The 18,533-nt window shown below is 41.0% G+C and overlaps 3 protein-coding genes across 5 annotated transcripts in view; all 3 read left to right on the forward strand.

Moving 5' to 3' along the window:
* Nucleotides 1–4,068, forward strand: part of cdk6 (cyclin-dependent kinase 6) — a 34,047-nt gene extending 29,979 nt beyond the window's left edge. For both annotated transcript variants that reach the window (XM_047605433.1, XM_047605432.1), the window contains exons 6-8: nucleotides 438–488; nucleotides 789–924; nucleotides 1,064–4,068. In XM_047605433.1, coding sequence (XP_047461389.1) covers nucleotides 438–488; nucleotides 789–924; nucleotides 1,064–1,216 — 340 coding nt within the window. In that variant the 3' untranslated portion in view covers nucleotides 1,217–4,068. The remainder of the gene's footprint in view (nucleotides 1–437; nucleotides 489–788; nucleotides 925–1,063) is intronic.
* A 145-nt stretch (nucleotides 4,069–4,213) lies between these two features.
* On the forward strand, nucleotides 4,214–13,036 carry fam133b (family with sequence similarity 133 member B). Its single transcript, XM_047605977.1, has 11 exons — nucleotides 4,214–4,379; nucleotides 5,228–5,325; nucleotides 6,103–6,181; nucleotides 6,529–6,648; nucleotides 6,733–6,765; nucleotides 6,950–7,021; nucleotides 7,721–7,819; nucleotides 7,914–7,952; nucleotides 8,088–8,177; nucleotides 12,127–12,177; nucleotides 12,316–13,036. Exons 1-11 carry the CDS (start codon nucleotides 4,356–4,358, stop codon nucleotides 12,409–12,411), a joined length of 801 nt encoding a protein of 266 aa, XP_047461933.1. The 5' UTR covers nucleotides 4,214–4,355; the 3' UTR covers nucleotides 12,412–13,036.
* Nucleotides 13,037–15,302: 2,266 nt separating this feature from the next.
* On the forward strand, nucleotides 15,303–18,127 carry LOC125019390 (progranulin-like). Of its 2 annotated transcripts, none has more exons than XM_047604131.1 (6): nucleotides 15,303–15,415; nucleotides 15,685–15,834; nucleotides 16,290–16,592; nucleotides 16,718–16,891; nucleotides 17,436–17,579; nucleotides 17,693–18,127. In XM_047604131.1, the coding sequence occupies exons 2-6, from the start codon at nucleotides 15,685–15,687 to the stop codon at nucleotides 17,819–17,821; spliced, it is 900 nt and encodes a 299-aa protein (XP_047460087.1). In that variant the 5' UTR covers nucleotides 15,303–15,415; the 3' UTR covers nucleotides 17,822–18,127. The 2 variants fall into 2 exon arrangements, with proteins under 2 accessions (XP_047460087.1, XP_047460086.1); XM_047604130.1 differs by lacking the exon at nucleotides 15,303–15,415 and adding an exon at nucleotides 15,436–15,573.
* Nucleotides 18,128–18,533: the final 406 nt, after the last annotated feature.

The following is an 18,533-nucleotide window of genomic DNA, read 5'->3' on the forward strand; positions in this document are numbered from 1 at the left end:
GGCACAGCCGCCCACGGCCCAAAGCCACAGGAACCACCAGCAGCCCTGCTGCTGCTCTCCTCCCTCCTTTCATCCCCGCTCCCCCCCTCTCCCTCCAGCCTCCAGTGGCACTACCAACACTCCTCCACAGTCCCGACTCCACGAGATGGAGCTTGCGAGTGTGTGGCTACTTCAAACGTTCACATCAGAGTCACACATTCCTCTTCGCCTTGTGCCAAAAGCTTATATATCTGGGCTGTTCATCCGCTGTGTGGCATGGGAAAGTGAGCATTAAAACACACATCTGAAGCAGGTCCATGAGAACAGAATCCCGTCTTAACGCGCGAAACCAAAATGCATTTCTGCGCTTTCTGTATCTATACGGCGTTTGATTGATGAACGTGTTTTGAAAGCATTAATGAGCCAAAAGTCATCTGCTTTTAATTTACCTTTCACAGACCGCTGTTTCGAGGAAACTCAGATGTTGATCAGCTGGGAAAGATTTTTGAGTGAGTATTAATAACTTTGTTTCCTGTTTCCTCTAAGGGCCTATATCTTAGATTTTGTTGAGAATGACTGAAGTGAACGTGATGAACGCGGTGTCCGGACACCAGCTTCTTCATATAAATCAGTCAAGTTGGTGCAATAAAACCTTCATCTTGCCTGAACATAAAACAAGACGTGTACTTCCCTCTTAACAAACCTCTCCAGTGGTTATACCATCATCACAGTAATTCTTCTAGCGCGTGCCAACATTGAGCGTCATTATTGTAGCTGTTGATGAACTGATGACCGTTATCTTCCCTCAGTGTTGTTGGAGTACCTTCAGCAGAAGACTGGCCCCAGGAAGTGGCCCTACCACAGAGTGCCTTCACACCCCGGCCCCCAAAACCAATAGAGGACTTGGTTCCAGACATGGATGAGCAAGGACGGGCTTTATTAATGGTGGGTATGAACCCATGTGCAAATCAATACGAGTTGATCGCGGCGTACGCGTTTTCATTGAGTATCACCTCCTTTGTTAACGTCGACATTACTCCAATATTCGTCTGTCTCATCTACTTTTTCCTCTCGTCCCCTTCAGCAATTCCTCGCCTTCAACCCCTCCAGAAGAATATCGGCCTTCGCTGCTCTGAGTCACCCCTACTTTCAAAGCGTGGACAGCCACAGCAGAAGTGTCTACGCGGCGCAGCCCATCCCCAGCAACAAGCCCACTATGGAGGAGAGGACGGCCTGATGGTCCCCGATTCACCTTTAGCCATGTCCGCAGAAAGTATTCTCAGCGCCCCCTCCTTGGCGTTTCTCATGTTATGCTGTTTCTGCAGCGTTAAGTCAAATAACATGAAGGAAGATTTTTGACACAGATCAACAGAAAAGATTTCAATTTCAAAGTGAAGACAAATCTGTAGAAAAATAACGTTTAGGGTCAGCTGACAGCCTGTCCCGTGCAGCTTTGAGATTTTACGTTGCTTAAACAAAAATGGCATTATTCTTCATTTTCCTGCATTTATTTGACTCACTTATCCTCACAAATCCCAAACGGCCTGCATTAAATATGTGTCGCCACAGCATGATGCTGCAACCACCCTGCTTTGCATAGCATTTAATGTGTGTTGGTGAAAAACACCAGAGCCTTGTTTTGGGTTTTTTTTTTTTTTTTTTTGGCAAATGCAAGCAGACATGTCATGAGATTTTTCAATAGTGGCTTTCTTTTTATTAGTTGACTTTAATTCTAGCCGGGAGACATCAGCTGCCCATCTCATTTATTCATTTCAGCTGTTGGACCCTCCAGATAAAAGTACATTTAACTAATTAAAAAAAAACCTCACATCTTGATCATAACTGGCAACCGTTGTCTACAACAGTGGATAAAAGTGTGTCATAACTAAGTGTTATTGTTTAAGATACGCCATCTTTTTCTCTGGTAATCTGTGTCAAAAAGCTTAATTCTCGTCTCGTGTTTTATATGAATCGAAAACCGGGAGGGGGCTTTTTATCGCCAATGTACAAAGCTCCATGGAAGTACACGGAAAGAGAGAGCGTCTGAACAGACGACACGGACGCTCTCCCCCCTGACCCATGCACAAAAGCCCTCTTCCCATGAACTGATGGACTATTATAATTGCTGCTTTTAGGTTGTGAAAAGTTTGTAATTGACTGTGTAACAATGCAAAGAGACTTGCATCTCAGATTGACTGTTAGAGGTGGGCGGATGGACTCTTTATGACCAGTGTTTATCCTTGGAGGAACCCTCTTGAAAGGGGGACCGGACCGTACAGTACAAGAGCCGCGGGTGGACTGCATGGATTTCGCCTGCCTTAATGCTTACTAAGGGTGCGCGTGGTGAGGTGACGGAAGCACATTCACAATACGTACACAACATTTAGCGTGTCCACTGCCTCTGACACGAGCACGCTTATGTACCTATGTAATCACTGAAACCTTATTAGGCCTCACAAGCCAGCCAACCAGCCAGCCACTCACTGCCATGTCGTTATCATTCCAGTTTTACGTACAATATTGCTGCCGCCTTGTGGATGTCCGGAGTAACTGCAGACCAGTAGCGGGATTCTAATGGTTTCTGCACTCTTCAAGGAGCTCATCGTAACGGGCTGATATCGGTGCTGAGACAATGATGAAAGAACTCAGAAATGTTCCTGCCACTTATTTTTATTTTTTTTTTTATTTTAAATAACTTTTAGTCTACCATCATGGGCTTTTATTATTCTAAAATCCAATTATTTACTATCCATCTGAAACAGTAATGCACAGGCTTGCAATCGGTGGGAAAAAAATCCCGCCAGCACTATTCAACATGGAAACATTTGGCATAGTATTGTGTCACCAATATTGTGTATTTAATTTTAATTTTATTGACAAGTCTTATATACTTGTTACTTGATTTTTTAAGATGCTGTTGCATACAATATTCTTACACCAATTACACCAACTTTTTTAATGTCTCTAGAGTTTGTGTAAGAATAGTTTGACAATGAAAGGAATGTATAAAGGATAGGCATTGGTACTGTACAGTATATTGCGCTAGCTGTAAAGTGCAAGCTGTAATGATAGAAAACTTTGATACGTGCATTGTCAGCACATAGATATGTTGTAAAAATGGATAGACGTAGAGTAGCGACGAGGGTCAGTGGAATGTCGTAAAGCAAGTATTGTGTCCCTTGGGTGAGTTCAGCGGGTGCTTAATGGATTGAGAGTGACTACAAATTCTACAGTAGTTTTGATAATTAAATAATGCACAATTATTTTGTGGAAAGTGTTTTGCTTTTTAAATGTGCCGTTGTATTCAAAATCTTTTTTTTTTTATCAGCAAGGAAAAAGCAATTTATGCAGAGTTGTATTTTTGTATGTTGTAGTTCTTGCAGAACAGTAACATTTTAACACTGGTTTATGTTTTCTTAACAGGTAGTGCTGTTAGCACACACACACACATACAGACACATTCTCTGACTTTCTCAGGTTCTTGTTATGGACGTCCGAACCATTCGGGCACAGTTTGCACATCTCTGGGCTACTAAATGACCACATTACAACTCCTTCAGGTTTTCTTTCAAGCTGTCTCACGATCCTTGATCATAGTCTACTGTCATTCCTATTTATCAAATATGTATGTTACTGTAGTTATTACTGTCTGAAGATAACTGCCTGTATAAACTGTTTTTGCCTACAACGTTTCATTGCTACATGGCAAACACGATGAAAATACACGTGTAATTGTCGGATTAACTAAACACTGTGTGGATTTTCTCTAACTCAATTCTGGGGAAGTGGTGCATAGTACAATGCAATGAAAGCTACAAATACATTAGGCGTAGACGTTTACAACTAAAACAGTGGCTGCTTTAGTCTCATTACAGTTAATACAATCACTGTATGCTTCTCTTGTACCAGGCGTGTGATGCATTTCAATCTAATAACTGAACTGATGTCCACTCTTGAACTTTCATTGTTTTGAAAGAAACATAGCTTGATCCATCATATCACTCAAAATCGGCATTATACTTATGTATGAATGCATTGGTGTCTTATTATTGTCTTGCACCAGCTGAATAAAAAGCAGCTTTTTATGGATATTGTTTTATTGTTTGACTCTTTTGTGCATGTGACTGAAAGGAACAATGAAACACAACACAAATCCACTTTCCACTTTGTTTTCTTAACAATGTACGTCTATTTTATACGACAAGGCATAGCAGTGAGTCTACGGTAGGTGGCGGTGTTGCATCACCCGGGATGTCCGCTGTGCCGCCGAAGAAGTAGCACAGTCGCGTAGCCTGAAGTGGCTAGGTCAATGCTAGCAAGGTAACACTAATGGTTGTTCTTTCTTTTGGGCGTTTTCCACCCTTTGTTGACTCGATATGGGAAAGAGAGACAACCGAGTGGTGAGTTCCGTTACGTGATCTGAATAAAGAATTGGAATTATTTAGCCGTGACATTTGATAAACTGACACAAATAGCCTAGCTTTAGCGCAGCAGTGGGCATCGGCTAGCTATTGAATGTGTTTGCTACGTATTGAGATGCTAGGCCTATACGATGGATAATTTGGAATATTAATTTGGAAACAATAATTGTCTTCAAATGGTCTTATATGTGCTAGGCGTTGTTTGCATGCTCTTGTTCAAATGATAAAAGGTCGAAGCGGGCAACGCTAACGTTGAGCTTTCTGTGTTTTGGCGTGCTAATATTGCGTAGTGTGTTTTTATTGCTGTTTTGTTTTGCTTCTAGTCATTTGTAGTATTTCCCACAGCTCGTGGGATGCATTCGTAATCCCTCCGCAGCCCCGAAACACTAACGGGGCCCCATTAAACTAAAACTAACAATAGACCAGCTTCGGAACCATGTAGCTCACGGGCTGCATGCTTTCTAAACGACTGTCTGTTAACGTGGCTAACGGTACTGCTCGTCTGGGAGGTTGTGTTGACTTCTTTTAGTTCATGTGCTCCAAACTCACTAAAACTGATGTACTCGAATATAGCTTCCTTGCTTTAAATCTAATTTTTGGTGACGTTGTGTGGTTCAGGGTTTATTTACGCCATGTATTTGTTCCATATAAGAGTTATAGTGGGTTAGTTTAGCATGTGGACTGCACTATATAGTGAAATCTGAGTGCATGGCGATGATGATAATAACAGTAATAATAATAATAATGATGATAATACATATATTTAAGTAATCTCCATTAGAAACGTCAAATAAATAAATAAAAAATGCCCTTTTCTTTTGTTTCAGGCTTACATTAACCCCATCGCTGCTGCACGAGCCCGGGGGCCCGCGCAGAACGCCGGACCATCCATACAGGATTATTTAAGCCGACCCCGACCAACATGGTGCGTGAAGGACGGATCTGCTCTGTGACTGATCTCTCTCCCAGTAGAGTAGATTAGATTAGATTCATCTTTAGTGTCATTACACATGTACAGGTACAGGGCAACAAAATGCAGTTTAGCATTTGACCAGAAGTAATCGATATCTGCTGCTGTTTGCTTACTTTGTGGTATGTGCAGCTTTGTGGTCCGTGGTTCTCCCTCCATACATTCAGACCTAGAAATAATCTAATGGGCAAAGACAGGTAAATAAGACGCTTGAGTGTAAGTAACAGTGGAAATTGGCTCGGGCTATAATTATAATGTCATGTGTTTATTTTATTTGCTGTTTTTTTAAGCTAAAAAGTAAAAGGCACGTGGAGTCTCATAAATGGTTAAAGTGGTTAGGTGTTTTTCCGTCGTGTGGCGTAATGGAGCCTTCTGTAGTTTCCTTGTTTGAGACCTAATAGACTGTACTTGACCCTTCAAACAGCGATACTTTGGAAACCTGGAGTTGATTTTAGGACTGAAGCATTCTGAACCTTGTTTCATACAAAATTGAGTCTAATATAGTCTAAAGGGACATGAAGTACTTGTCTCACAGCATAGTGTTAGTTGAGGGCTTTCATAAACCATATTACAATATCGGCTATCATTAAAAATGTATGCATTAAACGAAGGCATTGCTGAACCCCCTTTATTGAAAAGAAGTGTCCTACAGCCCAAGATATTAAACTCCAACCTCACAGGCCTCTCAACAAATGTGGCAGCTGATCAAATCACATACTGTCTCTCTATCAGGGAAGAGCTGAAAGAACAGCTGGAGAAGAAGAAGAAGGGCTCCCGAACCCTCGCTGACTTTGAGGATAAAATGAATGAGGTACGTTTCTGTCATGTACTGATGTATTGACCTCTAGAGCGATTCAACCAGACAAGTAATTATGATGTTCTATGACTTGATTGATAGATAGATTGATTAATTGATTACTTTATTCATTTATTCATTCATTTATTCTTTCTCAATAAATTTTACATAAATATGTCCAGAGTTAAAAAACATTTATTTACGAATTTAGGATTGGATTTAGGATTTAGGATTTATGAAGCATTGACAAGGGAAATGTATTTACAACATTATCTTGAATTTGGATGAAAATATCCCTCCATAAATACAAGAACTAGCAGATATTTAATGTTCTGTTTTTTTTTTTTTTTTTGTTACTTCAGAAATGGAGGAAAGAACTGGCAAAAAACAGAGAGAAGCTGCTGGGCGGAAGTGAAAAGGACAAAGAAAGAGACAAAAAAGTGACAGACAAAGAAAAAGAGGAGAAGAAAGACAAAAAAGAGGTAAGGTATAAAGCCGATATTTGAAATGCTGCTGTTCTAAATTTCGTCTTTACTCATTTTGGCTTCTGTTTCACTTGTGTTTAGAAAAAGAAGAAAGAGAAGAAGAAATCTAACAGGGTGAGGAGAGACCTCCAGTACTTTGATGTGCAGCACAGCCACACACACACACACACACACACTCATTCACAGTTTATTGTCTTAGGTGGTTTCTCATTGAACCCTCTGAATGTAACGTTCCTATTATAACCAAGTGAATAGCCTTAAGTCTAATGAACCCTGCTTCCATTGTGTTTTGGTCAAGCATTCTTCATCTTCCTCCTCCTCATCGAGTTCTGATTCCTCCAGCAGCTCCTCCTCAGAGTCTGAAGATGAGGTAAGCCATAGAAAACTTTTAAATATTTTACACCCTATTTGTGTCTCTCTAACCCTCAACCACAGTTTTTTTTTTTTTTTCAAATCCCGACATCAGTTGTTGGGATAGTCTGTTCAATGCTAATATCCTTAGTATTAAAACACTACCTAACTACATATACACTTAAAAGTTAATGCATTTCACAGCCACAGTTTTCTGACCGAGAGAGATTATTTTTTAACACCAGCGATTGCTCTCCTTGATAACACACAATGTCCTGTGTGTTCTGAACCGCTGTCACATCTGGAGCTAATTTTCTTACTGTCACTAGATAAAGCTTGTGAATTTTAAGTGTCTCTACTTACACTGCCGCTAAAAGGTTTTAGAACAGCGCGCAGTATCCTCTGGTATAGTTGATCAGGGCTTCGTCTTCAGGATAAAAACAAGATGGAAAGCTTGAAAACATGGAGCGGACCGTGGCCCAGTCTCTAAACTTTAACCCCATGGAGCTGGTTTGTGATGAACTGGACAGAAGAGTGAAAGTAAAGCTCCCTGCAAGTGCCTCGCATTTCTGGGAACTTCTGCAACAAAACTGGGAAGAACTTTATGAAAAATATTTCGATTTTACAAGAAAGAATGTCACAAGTGTGTTCACATGGTAGTGTAAGTCCTGTTGGAGGCCTACAGCACTTATTTATTGCATTTTGTTTGTGTTTGCAGGATGAAAAGAAGAGCGTGAAGAAAAAGCGTAAGAGAAAGAAGTCGTCAGCCAGGAGAGCATCGGACAGTTCCGAGGAAGAATCAGATGCCGATAGCAAGGTTTTTATATTTATAATGGCATCTCTTCTTTTAATATATTTCCCTAGAAAAAGCTCCTTGTAGTAAAAGTGATTTTTTTTTTTTACTTCCCAAGAAGAGGAAAAGAATTAAGGAAGAAGGTGACAAAGACAAGGTGATTTACTCATATCCATCAACTCACTTATGACGTTTGGATTGTTTGATTGATGACTGTATTTGGTTATTGTTTCATAGATGTGATTCTAGATGTAAACTTTGTCATCGTCACCATAAATTCTGTTTTCACCAGGACGAGAAGGCCCGAAGAAAAAAAAGGAAGACGGAGAGGATTCATAAAGACTCGTTTTCAGAGTCATCCGTTGACTCAGAGGAGGAAGAGGTATGTAGAAGTGATATTAACACATGATTATTCATCATGTATTTCAGCTTAATCTACTAAAAATGTGCTTGTTATCCAACTTCCACAGATTGTCGACTTTCTGTTTACCCCCCTTGTTCTTCCTTTATCCTATCAAGATAATTATCTGCTCTCCTATTATAGGGTTGCGTGCAGCCTTTGTGATCTTCACGATTCTAGTATTTCCCTCAAAGTATTTCCTCTCATTTTAATCAAGCAAGTTCTGGATATTTTACCTTTGCATTAATCTAGTCTTTTAATGTTAATGACAAGAATATGAGGAAATGGTTTAATCATAATCAGTGGTGTAAATACAGTTGCCAGTTAAGGAAGTGCTAATAACTGCATGGTCATTTTGGACAATGTAGTTTGTGTGGCCATTATGAACATTACCACAAACCAGTGTCCAAAATGAAAACACAAGTCCCTGTTATTTTAAACAAATGCTGAATACCGTGACCTTCATGAAGCTAACATTTAGTGCAGGACTGTTCGATTAGAGTGCATTGGGTTTCATTAGTGCAGGGGTCGGCAACCTTCAACACTCAAAGAGCCTTTTGGACCCGTTTCCCACAGAAAAGAAAACACTGGGAGCCACAAAACCCCTTTGACATCTAAAATAAAGATAACACTGCATATATCGTTTTTTTACCTCTATGCTATGTATAAAAAACTATAGTGTGTTGCATTTGTGAAATGAAACAACTGCTACAGAGAAAACAAAACTGTATTTATGCATACATAACAGGGATTTATCCACGGTTGGCTTACCTGGGGTCGAAAAGCCCAATGAATAATGGGCTCGACCTGCCGGCGGGTGTCGCACGTCAGCAGTTGAGCAACAAAAAATTAAATACATTTTATTTTAATGTTAATGATCATGATCAATTCAAATTTAGAATTATATTTAAAAAAAAACTAACGCACTAAAATAAAAATAAATTTGAATTAAATACTCGATAGTAACTAGTAAATGTGCTGCAATGCACTGTGGGAGTTCAGTGTGTCTTGGTTGATGTTACAACCACCAGTGTGGTGTGGCATTCAGTGTCATTCAGTGTCATTCAGTTGTTGTGTAGCTCTCGCTCGTTCACTGATGAGTGACTAGTTGCCGACCACTGCATTAGTGCATCCACTTAGCCAGCAAGTTAAGCGTTTGCTTAGTCAGTTTTTATTTTTATTTTGTTTCCTGTTTTTGTGCTGTTTTTTTTGATGTGATGTCCATTGAGAGGTGTTTTCTACATGCCCTAAAATCGTAATGATGTGCTTAATCCCACAGGAATGAGGCGACACATCATCAGTACTTAGTTAGCACTAATTCTCTGAGGTTTATCTAGTTTGTCAAAACATGACTCGTATCATTAGCAGATTTCCCTCTTTGGACCCATTCACATCACACCGGTTAATCTCTTTTTTCAGTGCTGCGTTATATTTTAAATCAGTGGTTCCCAACCATGTCCAACTCAATAAATACGGAGGACATATAATGCGACATAAAATGAACTGAATACAGGAGAAACATGTCGGAAGCTCCACAGTTGCTAAGGCAGCATCTGAGACATGTTGCAACACTTTCGGTATTACAGTTTTGAAGAAGCTGTCCGCACACAGATATCAGAAGTGACAAGCCGTCTGTAATAGGCTAATTAAGAAGTGATTCATAAATAACGTTATCCTTCAACAATAGAAAAAGTGCATTCTCATATATAACAATTCCACATCCAATATCTGATCTAAATAAAATCGAAATATCAAAAGAAGCCCATTAAGTCCTTATGCTTACAAATAAACCCAGACCCCATATAAGCAGTGGATCATATTAAGATGTCATGGTGTTGGTGTTTGACAAACAATGTCGCAGAACACAACCAAAACCCAATAATCAAATGGCTTATTACCACAGGCTGTGAATCACTGTTCTAAACATCTAAGTAGTAAAGCCTTAGACATTCTTCTTCTACTTCGTATCACTACGTACAGTCAGGTCCATAAATATTGGGACATCGACACAATTCCAATCTTTTCGACTCTATACACCACCACACTGGATTTGAAATGAAACAAACAAGATGTGCTTTAACTGCAGACTTTCAGCTTTAATTTGAGGTTTGTATTTACATTCAAATAAAGTGAACGGTGTAGGAATTACAGCAGTTTGTATATGTGCCTCCCACTTTTTAAGGGACCAAAAGTAATGGGACAAATTAAAATATCATAAATCAAACTTTCACTTTTTAATAAGTGGTTGTAAATCTTTTGCAGTCAATTCCGAAGTCTGGAGCGCATGGACATCACCAGACACTGGGTTTCACCCCTGGTGATGCTCTGCCAGGCCTCTACTGCAAACGTTCTCAGTTCCTGCTTGTTCTTGGGGCGTTTTCCCTTCAGTTTTGTCTTTAGCAAGTGAAATGCATGCTGAGTCGGACTCAGGTCAGGTGATTGACTTGGCCATTGCATAACATTCCACTTCTTTTCCTTAAAAAACTCTTTGGTTGCTTTCACAGTACGCTTCGGGTCATTGTCCATCTGCACTGTGAAGCGCCGTCCAATGAGTTCTGAAGCATTTGGCTGAACATGAGCAGATGATATTGCCCGAAACACTTCAGAATTCATCCTGCTGCTTTTGTCAGCAGTCATGTCATCAATAAACACAAGGGAACCAGTCCCATTGGCAGCCATACATGCCCACGCCATTAAACTACCACCACCATGCTTCACTGATGAGGTGGTATGCTTCTCCATACTCTTCTCTTCCCATCACTCTGGTGCAAGTTGGTCTTTGTCTCATCTGTCCATAGGATGTCGTTACAGAACTGTGAAGGCTTTTTTAGATGTTTTTTTTGGCAAACTCTAATCTGGCCTTCCTGTTTTTGAGGTTGATTCGGCCACACCTAATGTTTTTGCTATCTCTCTGATGGGTTTGTTTTGCTTTCTCAGCCTAATGATGGCTTGCTTCACTGGTGGTGACAGCTCTTTGGATCTCACATTGACAGTTGACGGCAACAGATTCCAAATGCAAATAGCAACTCTAGACCTTTTATCTGCTCTGTTCGTATTTACCGATCTGTGGCAGCGTCCCACCCAAATCAGAAAGACAATTGTTGCCCTTCCAGCCGACCCTGTCAGACTCCTTGTTCCTGTAAGTTCAACTTTTAACCTGAAGTGAATATGTGTGGCGAGGAGCCACAATTGTGCAACCGCGATGAGAAAGAGGCCGTGGTGCTCGGAGTACCACTGAACAATGCGGAGAATGAAGCCCTCGCTTTAGCGTCTCGTCTTTCAGGTCACTCGTCATATTGCATTCTTACATTTGGTTTTCTGGGAATTGTGAAGGTGAAAAGAGTCCAGATAGTTAAACCTTGCAAAGCCGTCTTTTGCTGAAAGTCTACACTGCACAGCCACACCGCTGCAGCAGTGACCAAAATGTAATATCCTGCAAAGTACTGCAAATATAAGTGTTGTACTACTTGTAGGATACTAGTTTTAGTGTAAGTAGTATATATCCTTTCATAAATAAGATAAGGCAAATACTGTGGTGTGAGCTGACTCCGGTCTGAAGGATGAGAGATGGAGGATGTTGAAGGATGGGCATTTTAAACCCTGATCAGACGCCACTGGCCGGTCAAGACCAAATAATAAATAATAAATTTATAAACACCTGATCTCAAACTTTATTTCCAAGATCTTTCCAGATCCTCTGGCTGTGTCTGTATTCTACCAAACTGTTCAGAAGAGCAACATTTGATGCACGAAGAAAATAACATGTGACATGTTTTTCACATGTAGAATTGAGTTGTTGTTCTAACTACCGTTGCAGATGCTTGTAGAAATTCCAGTATTGTGAAAGGTGAAACCTTGTGGGAAATGAACTTTGCTTTAAGCCAAGACTTCCCTCTTTCCATGGTCATGTTTCTAACTTTCCTTCCTATAGACTGAAGCCAAGAAGAAAAGGAGAAGTAGTGAGGAGAAAGAGAAATTCACAGTAAGATAATTACTTCTTTATTTTAAACTGGTGATGCATAATGCATGTTTTAAACAAACTAGTATGAGGAGTAGAAGTCTGCTTCGCTTAAAGAGAGCACGCGTGACTCACTGAAGATGAAATGTTTTCTGTTTCCAGGACAGATCCAAGAAGAAGAGGAAAAAGAAGCACAAGAAACACGGCAGAAAAAAGAAGAAGAAGGCAGCATCTCAGTCAGAGTCAGAGCTCGATTAACAGCCGTACCTTCGCGGTTCTCTCCGTTCACAAGTCCAGATCACCAGTACAGTTCACCAGTAGAAACACTTTTGCCTTTTGACTACCAAAAACCTCCCCCATCCCGCTTTGGCCATCACATTTGAACAAGGAGACCTAGAGACTTTTAATGCTGGGGTTCTGTATGTATGTGTGTGTGTGTGTGAAGTGAAAATGAGGAATGCGTCTGTCCCTCTAAGTACTACCGGTACACCTTTTTGTTTATTTTTTATTATTATTATTTTTAATAGATTAACGCTCTTGCACTCAGCGGGAGGACTCAACCACATTGCAGATTCCAGTGTGCCCGATGCTCACCACCACCTTCAGTATACTGGCCCTCAAGGAGTTAACTCCCTGTGCTTCATGCCTGACATCTTCCATTGCTACGTGAGGCTGTTATGATGGTGCCTGTGTCATGCATGTAGACTCTGCCAGCCTCATATTGAAGTTGGACCTGTAATAAGAAGTGTGATCTACACAGTCAACATTAATACAAGGGATAATTGTTTTGTTAGATGAAATGTTACACAAAAGTGTAAATGTATAAACTATGGGAATCCATGAATAAAGTATTGTTTTAGCCTTTGTTGCTGTTACTTAGTAACGCCTTTGGTCTGAGACTTGTGATTACTTATGTTTGTTGTTCATGAAAAAAGATGGAATTTGCTAATCTTGCTTCCTCTAATTGACAACTGTCTCTCAATTGTAAACCACAGAGCAGTTTTAACTGCAATCTACCGTTAAATACATCTGCTGCTGATAGGACTATAGAAAGTGAACTAAATTGTGTAAGATGGGGTTTTACACCGTAAAATGAGGATGCGTGAAAAAATAAAACTCCTGGTTTATTGAATAAGCTTGCGGTAGGTGTAAGTAAACCAAAAAAGTAAAGTAAAAGTAAAATCCGGTCTCGCAGCAGAACATCAAACTGGTTCCTGTTGGCTTGCATTAGCGACCATTGCTCCGTGGTCCGGGTTTGCAGACCCACACGAACCAAACTGCAGTGTGACCCAGCTGTCCAGAAGTCTAAAACTAAAATGTTATTACATGACCATGAGCATTTACAGTAGTAAAGTTTTACGGAAACCATTTTTTCCCCCTCAAATATTAACCTGAAATATTTGCGGAAAAATCTTTCTTGCGCTTCAAACGGTGTGGCTGCATTAGACGGACACAAACAAATACAAATTCTATTTTATTTATTGGCTTCAAGAAAAACTAACAAAACTAAATTCTTGACAGTTTCAATATATCAGTTCTCAACATTGTCGGTATCAAAGTCAACAAATAACAGAGAATGTGTTCAAAACTGAACAAGAACTAAATAAATGATCACATCATCAAATAATAATATTTAGTACTCCTGCCATTAGAACGCAGTAGAGCTCTAATCCTGGCTGGCATGTTCCCCTCGAGCCTTTCACACTGTCGAGGGATAACCTTCTACCGTTCTTCTTGAATTACTACTTTAAATTCTCCTAAATTCTTTGATTGGCGCTTTGAAACAGACCTTTTGATAATCCACCACAGATTTTCAATGGGGCTCATGTTTTGATTAAGCTGGCCACTCTTCGACCTGTATAGACTAACTAGAACTTGCCCCTGCAGCCAAGTTCTACTGGTCCTGGATGTGTGGCAAGGAGCATTATATCCCACAATATCCCCAAACCATCCCTAAACCATGATACTGCCTCCACCATGTACATGCTGGAGATAATCTTTTCCCTGGCCTTCTTCGTACCCTCCCATTACTAAGAGGAATCTAAAGCTGTAAACTGGACTCATCTGACCACAGAATCTTCTTCCAATTCCTGACTGTCCAGTTCTTGTGTGCTTGGGCCCAACGACGCCGGGCTAACCTCTGTCTCTCATTAATCAGGGCTCCTTGTAGGACCTTAAGCCATGATCTGAAGGTTGACCACGTACCGTGCAGGTGGAACACTGGTTACCAGTTTGGTTTGACCACTACTGTTGAAGCTCCTGTGATGTCATTCAGCGGTTTTCCCTGCGCACGCGGATCAAGATGCGGCCATTTCTTGCTGAAGAAACCCTCGGACGCCCAGGTCTTGGTTTGTCTTGCAAGCCGTTGGTTTATCTGTATTTCTGCAGAGTGGATCCAACTGCTGGAGGACTGCATCTGCACTTCCTGGTGATCTGAGTAGGTTTTAGTGTTAGGGTTTGGGTTCTCTTCTCTACCTGGCTGAGAATCTGAATCTTCAGGCGTGTTTCGTATGTTAGGTTCCTTGTTTTAGCCATTTTTTTGTCTCTGAAGAACATTCAAATGTACTGGCTTTGTACAGACACAGAGCACGGCAACAGAAAAATGGCTTTTAATAAGAAGCACAGCCTTCATTAGTGGATCACTGGTACCAAAATGACCCAATACTCAAAATTTATTTATGGGACCAATCAATTTTAAGTTTTTAATGGCTCATAATCATAATGTTTTATGATTTCTTTAGTATTTTGTCTGTGACTGAGCTAAAATGAATTGCAGTTGAAGACCTAATAGTGATTCTTAATGCAATATTTCACAAATGCATGGGATGTCCGAAAACTTTTTTTTCCACCACTGTAAATGAAACTGCCAAATAAATCTACAAAAACATTATTCTCTCAAACTCAGTAGAAGGAAAGGATATCCCCGTCTTCAAAAAATCACATCAAAATAAAAATCCAGGTCAGTGCAGCGTCAATGATTTTGATGATGTTTTGAAGAGTCATATGATCGACAAATGCATGGTATCAAAGGTTAAAGTGAGCTCATAAACCATGTTATGTTACATTGTTGGGTCAATGAAAACAACCAATGTCAGTTGCCACTGTTGCGCTTTTCGCAATCCAACAGTCACTTGACACTGGGTGTGATAGATTGTCTTCCACCCAGATTTTTTTTTTTCTGTGGGAGTGTCTAACCTGTTCTATAAAAAACCATGTGCAAGTCGTGTGACAGGAAGCTGTGCGATCACTTCACTAGTGAAAGGTAAGTGATAAAGAGCTTTTCAAAACCTAATCTTGCTGCAATCAGCGCAGCTCTTTAGCAAAGCGCCAGAACCTCCATTCATCACGGCTGCCTGGCGAGGACGTTTTTGGGTGAAAGAAAACTTAAAGTGAAGTGAAACTGAAACTCTAACAGACAAAGTAAACAGATGAGAGACCATTTCAGATAGAAGTCAGGAAATCGGACCTATAAACTGCAATGAATCTGCGGTTCTAAAAGCATCTCTGTGTTTGTGTCGCTCTCTCCTCCAGATGTTGAGGACTACTCTGTGGGTGCTGGTGGGTGTGTTTGTGACGGGGCGCGCTTTCTGCTCCATCACTTGCCGTGACGGGACTGTCTGCCCTGACTCTGCGACCTGCTGCCGGACTAAACAAGGGTATGGCTGCTGTCCTTACCCAAAGGTAAGTCAGGTCCATCCAGTGCGGCTCCTCAGTCCTCTACTTCACGTTGTATCAAAAAACAAACAAAACTGCAACAAAGGCAAATGGAGGGTTGTAGGGTAATGCTTGTAGAAAATGTTCTGCTTCAGTTCTAATGGTCCAATGGAGGCTTTAAGTTTTTACTGTAGGAGCATGTGTGGGTGGTGACTAGGGCTTCTAACAACCAGCTTGTGTCCTCCGGCAACTCCAAATAGGTGATAGGTGAGTTTCATACCCTAAACCCTAGTCATGTGAGTTTCCGCCACAACATGTCCCTAATAAAACCTCAACTCCATATAACAGTTAGAACCAAATAGGCCACTTGGGCGAGCCCAGTTGCCTTTGTTTCAGCTTTGTTTATGGGATTTGCCCCCAGAGCAGTAACTTGAGAGACATTTGCTAAAAGCTGACATTCTAATAACTCATGTCCTCTCCAGGCTACGTGCTGCGCCGACCTGGCAAGCTGCTGCCCCTATGGATATCGCTGCAACCTCGTTACCAAGATGTGTCAGAAGGAAAACCAGCCGTGGCTGAGCATACCCATGGTGAAGAAGGACGCCGCACAGGAACCAAGCACCCCAGAGTTATCTGCGATTCCCCTGGACAACCCTAACCCCAACGGCCTCGTCCCGGACCAAAAGAGTTCAGTTGTCCACTGCGACGCCTTACACTACTGTCCCGATCGCACCACTTGCTGCAGACACCCAACAGGCGTCTGGTTCTGCTGTCCCTACTATCCTGTAAGTTAACCTACATATGCACGACTGTAATGAAATTCCTTTTTACCTACTGCTGCTGTCGCATCAACTCAACAGCGCTAAATCGTTGTGTATGGATTGATGACATAGATATGTGTGCTTCGTAGGGGAGGTGCTGCCTGGATGGCTACCACTGTTGTCCCTATGGCTACGACTGCGACCTCAGTTACACGCACTGCATAAGGCAAAGCCTGTGGTATCCTTTCACCGCCAGAGAAGCTCTGGCTTCAGTCCCTGCCTCCGTCATTTCACCTGTGGAGGACAAAAGCAGCGTGGAGGAGGTAGGAAATGACCACATATATAAAACAGCCATCTGTTTCCATAAAGGTTTAAGGGTTTACTTTGTTGTCCCTTGTTGTGTTCACTTGCTGGGAGGACACTCCCAGTCAGGGCATAGGAAAACCTGAATAGAAAAAATGTTATGAACGTTGTGGGTTTGTTTCCTTATGTCACTGGCATATGACTGAAATCCACCCTCTGTGTTTCGATAAAGCAGATTGGGTGTGTTTTACAGCTTAATGAGTAAATTTCTAAACCTCCCCTAAACATTATTTTTCCTTGTGAACAATAAAAGAACTGCGAACAATCAAATGCATGTAGTGATGAGCTTACAATTAGTTTTTTTTCTCTCTCTTTTTTTTTTGGTTTAGTTTTGATAGGCACACTGTACTCTTCCTGGCCAGCAACTGTACACTGACATAGTTAGCAGCAGTCTAATAATTCCTATTAAGGACACACGTCTCCCACAGGAGTAGTGAATATATGGCAGTTTGACACAATAAATGTTGATGTTTAGATCAAAGTTGTGCTGTTCCATTTTTCCAGAAACCACTGACAGCTCTAACGGAGGCCAGCGGCGGACTTTCTAAGCCTGGAGTCATCCGATGCGATTCAAGGTTTTACTGCCCACAAACATCAACTTGCTGCCAGGGACCCAATGGACAGTGGAACTGCTGTCCTTACCCACTGGTATGAATCCTTTACCCTCTGAAGAGGGTCTGAGGCACCCAACTCTAAATAATCCTCATGTTTGGATGTGTTCAGTGCAGTAATTTGTTACTAACCACCTGTACTGATTTCAGGGCACGTGCTGTGCAGATGGGAAGCACTGCTGTGAGTATGGATACACCTGCGATCCCAGTGCTGCCACATGCAGGAGAGGGATCTACGAGATCCCCTTTAGACCACAGGAACCCGCCTACACAGACTGAAGACGGATTGTTCACTGTGCACCTCTGACAGAATCCAACAATGCTTGAAGAGCCTTTCCAAACACCCAGTTTAGAATCGGGTAGTTAATGATTAAACAACGTGGTTGCCGTGGCATTAGATTGCTCCTAATATCCACTGTCTATTTGCTTTTTGCTGCACTATCTAGGGTTCCCTCCAGTACTTTGTGTACACTGCACTTGTGTGATATGTTATGAATGCTTAACCTGTAATTTTAATACAATCCTTCAATCAATTAATTCTGTTTTGTACTGCAACATTACATAAAATATGGAAATGATTTTCAACCTTTCTGTTGTCTCTGCTCTTTACTATTATTATTTCTTTTGTTTAAAGATAGTTTCTGTTGAAAACACCTTCAAGTTAAATGTCTATGTGTATATACGGTACGTTTAATGATTCAAGTGAAAGGCTTTCAGGTCAATGCAGTCAAGGTACAGTAACAGCAATGGATAGATTCAGCTGCTAACGGATTAGAATTGCAGTGCAGTAAATGTCAAACCCAGAATTGGACCTAATGAAACCCAGTTCAGATTCAAGTTCAGGGACCAGTTTACATTTCCCCATCTGTAACATAGTCAAATGTTCTGATTTAAACTGTGCAGCTGACATCACACAGAAAGTTCTTCTTGGACTTATGTGAAAAGCATTTATCATTATGACATATTAAAGAGAAAATAAAGCTGTTCTCTG

The sequence above is a fragment of the Mugil cephalus genome, chromosome 14, assembly GCF_022458985.1.
Source record: "Mugil cephalus isolate CIBA_MC_2020 chromosome 14, CIBA_Mcephalus_1.1, whole genome shotgun sequence".
NCBI classification, from domain to species: Eukaryota; Metazoa; Chordata; class Actinopteri; order Mugiliformes; family Mugilidae; genus Mugil; species Mugil cephalus.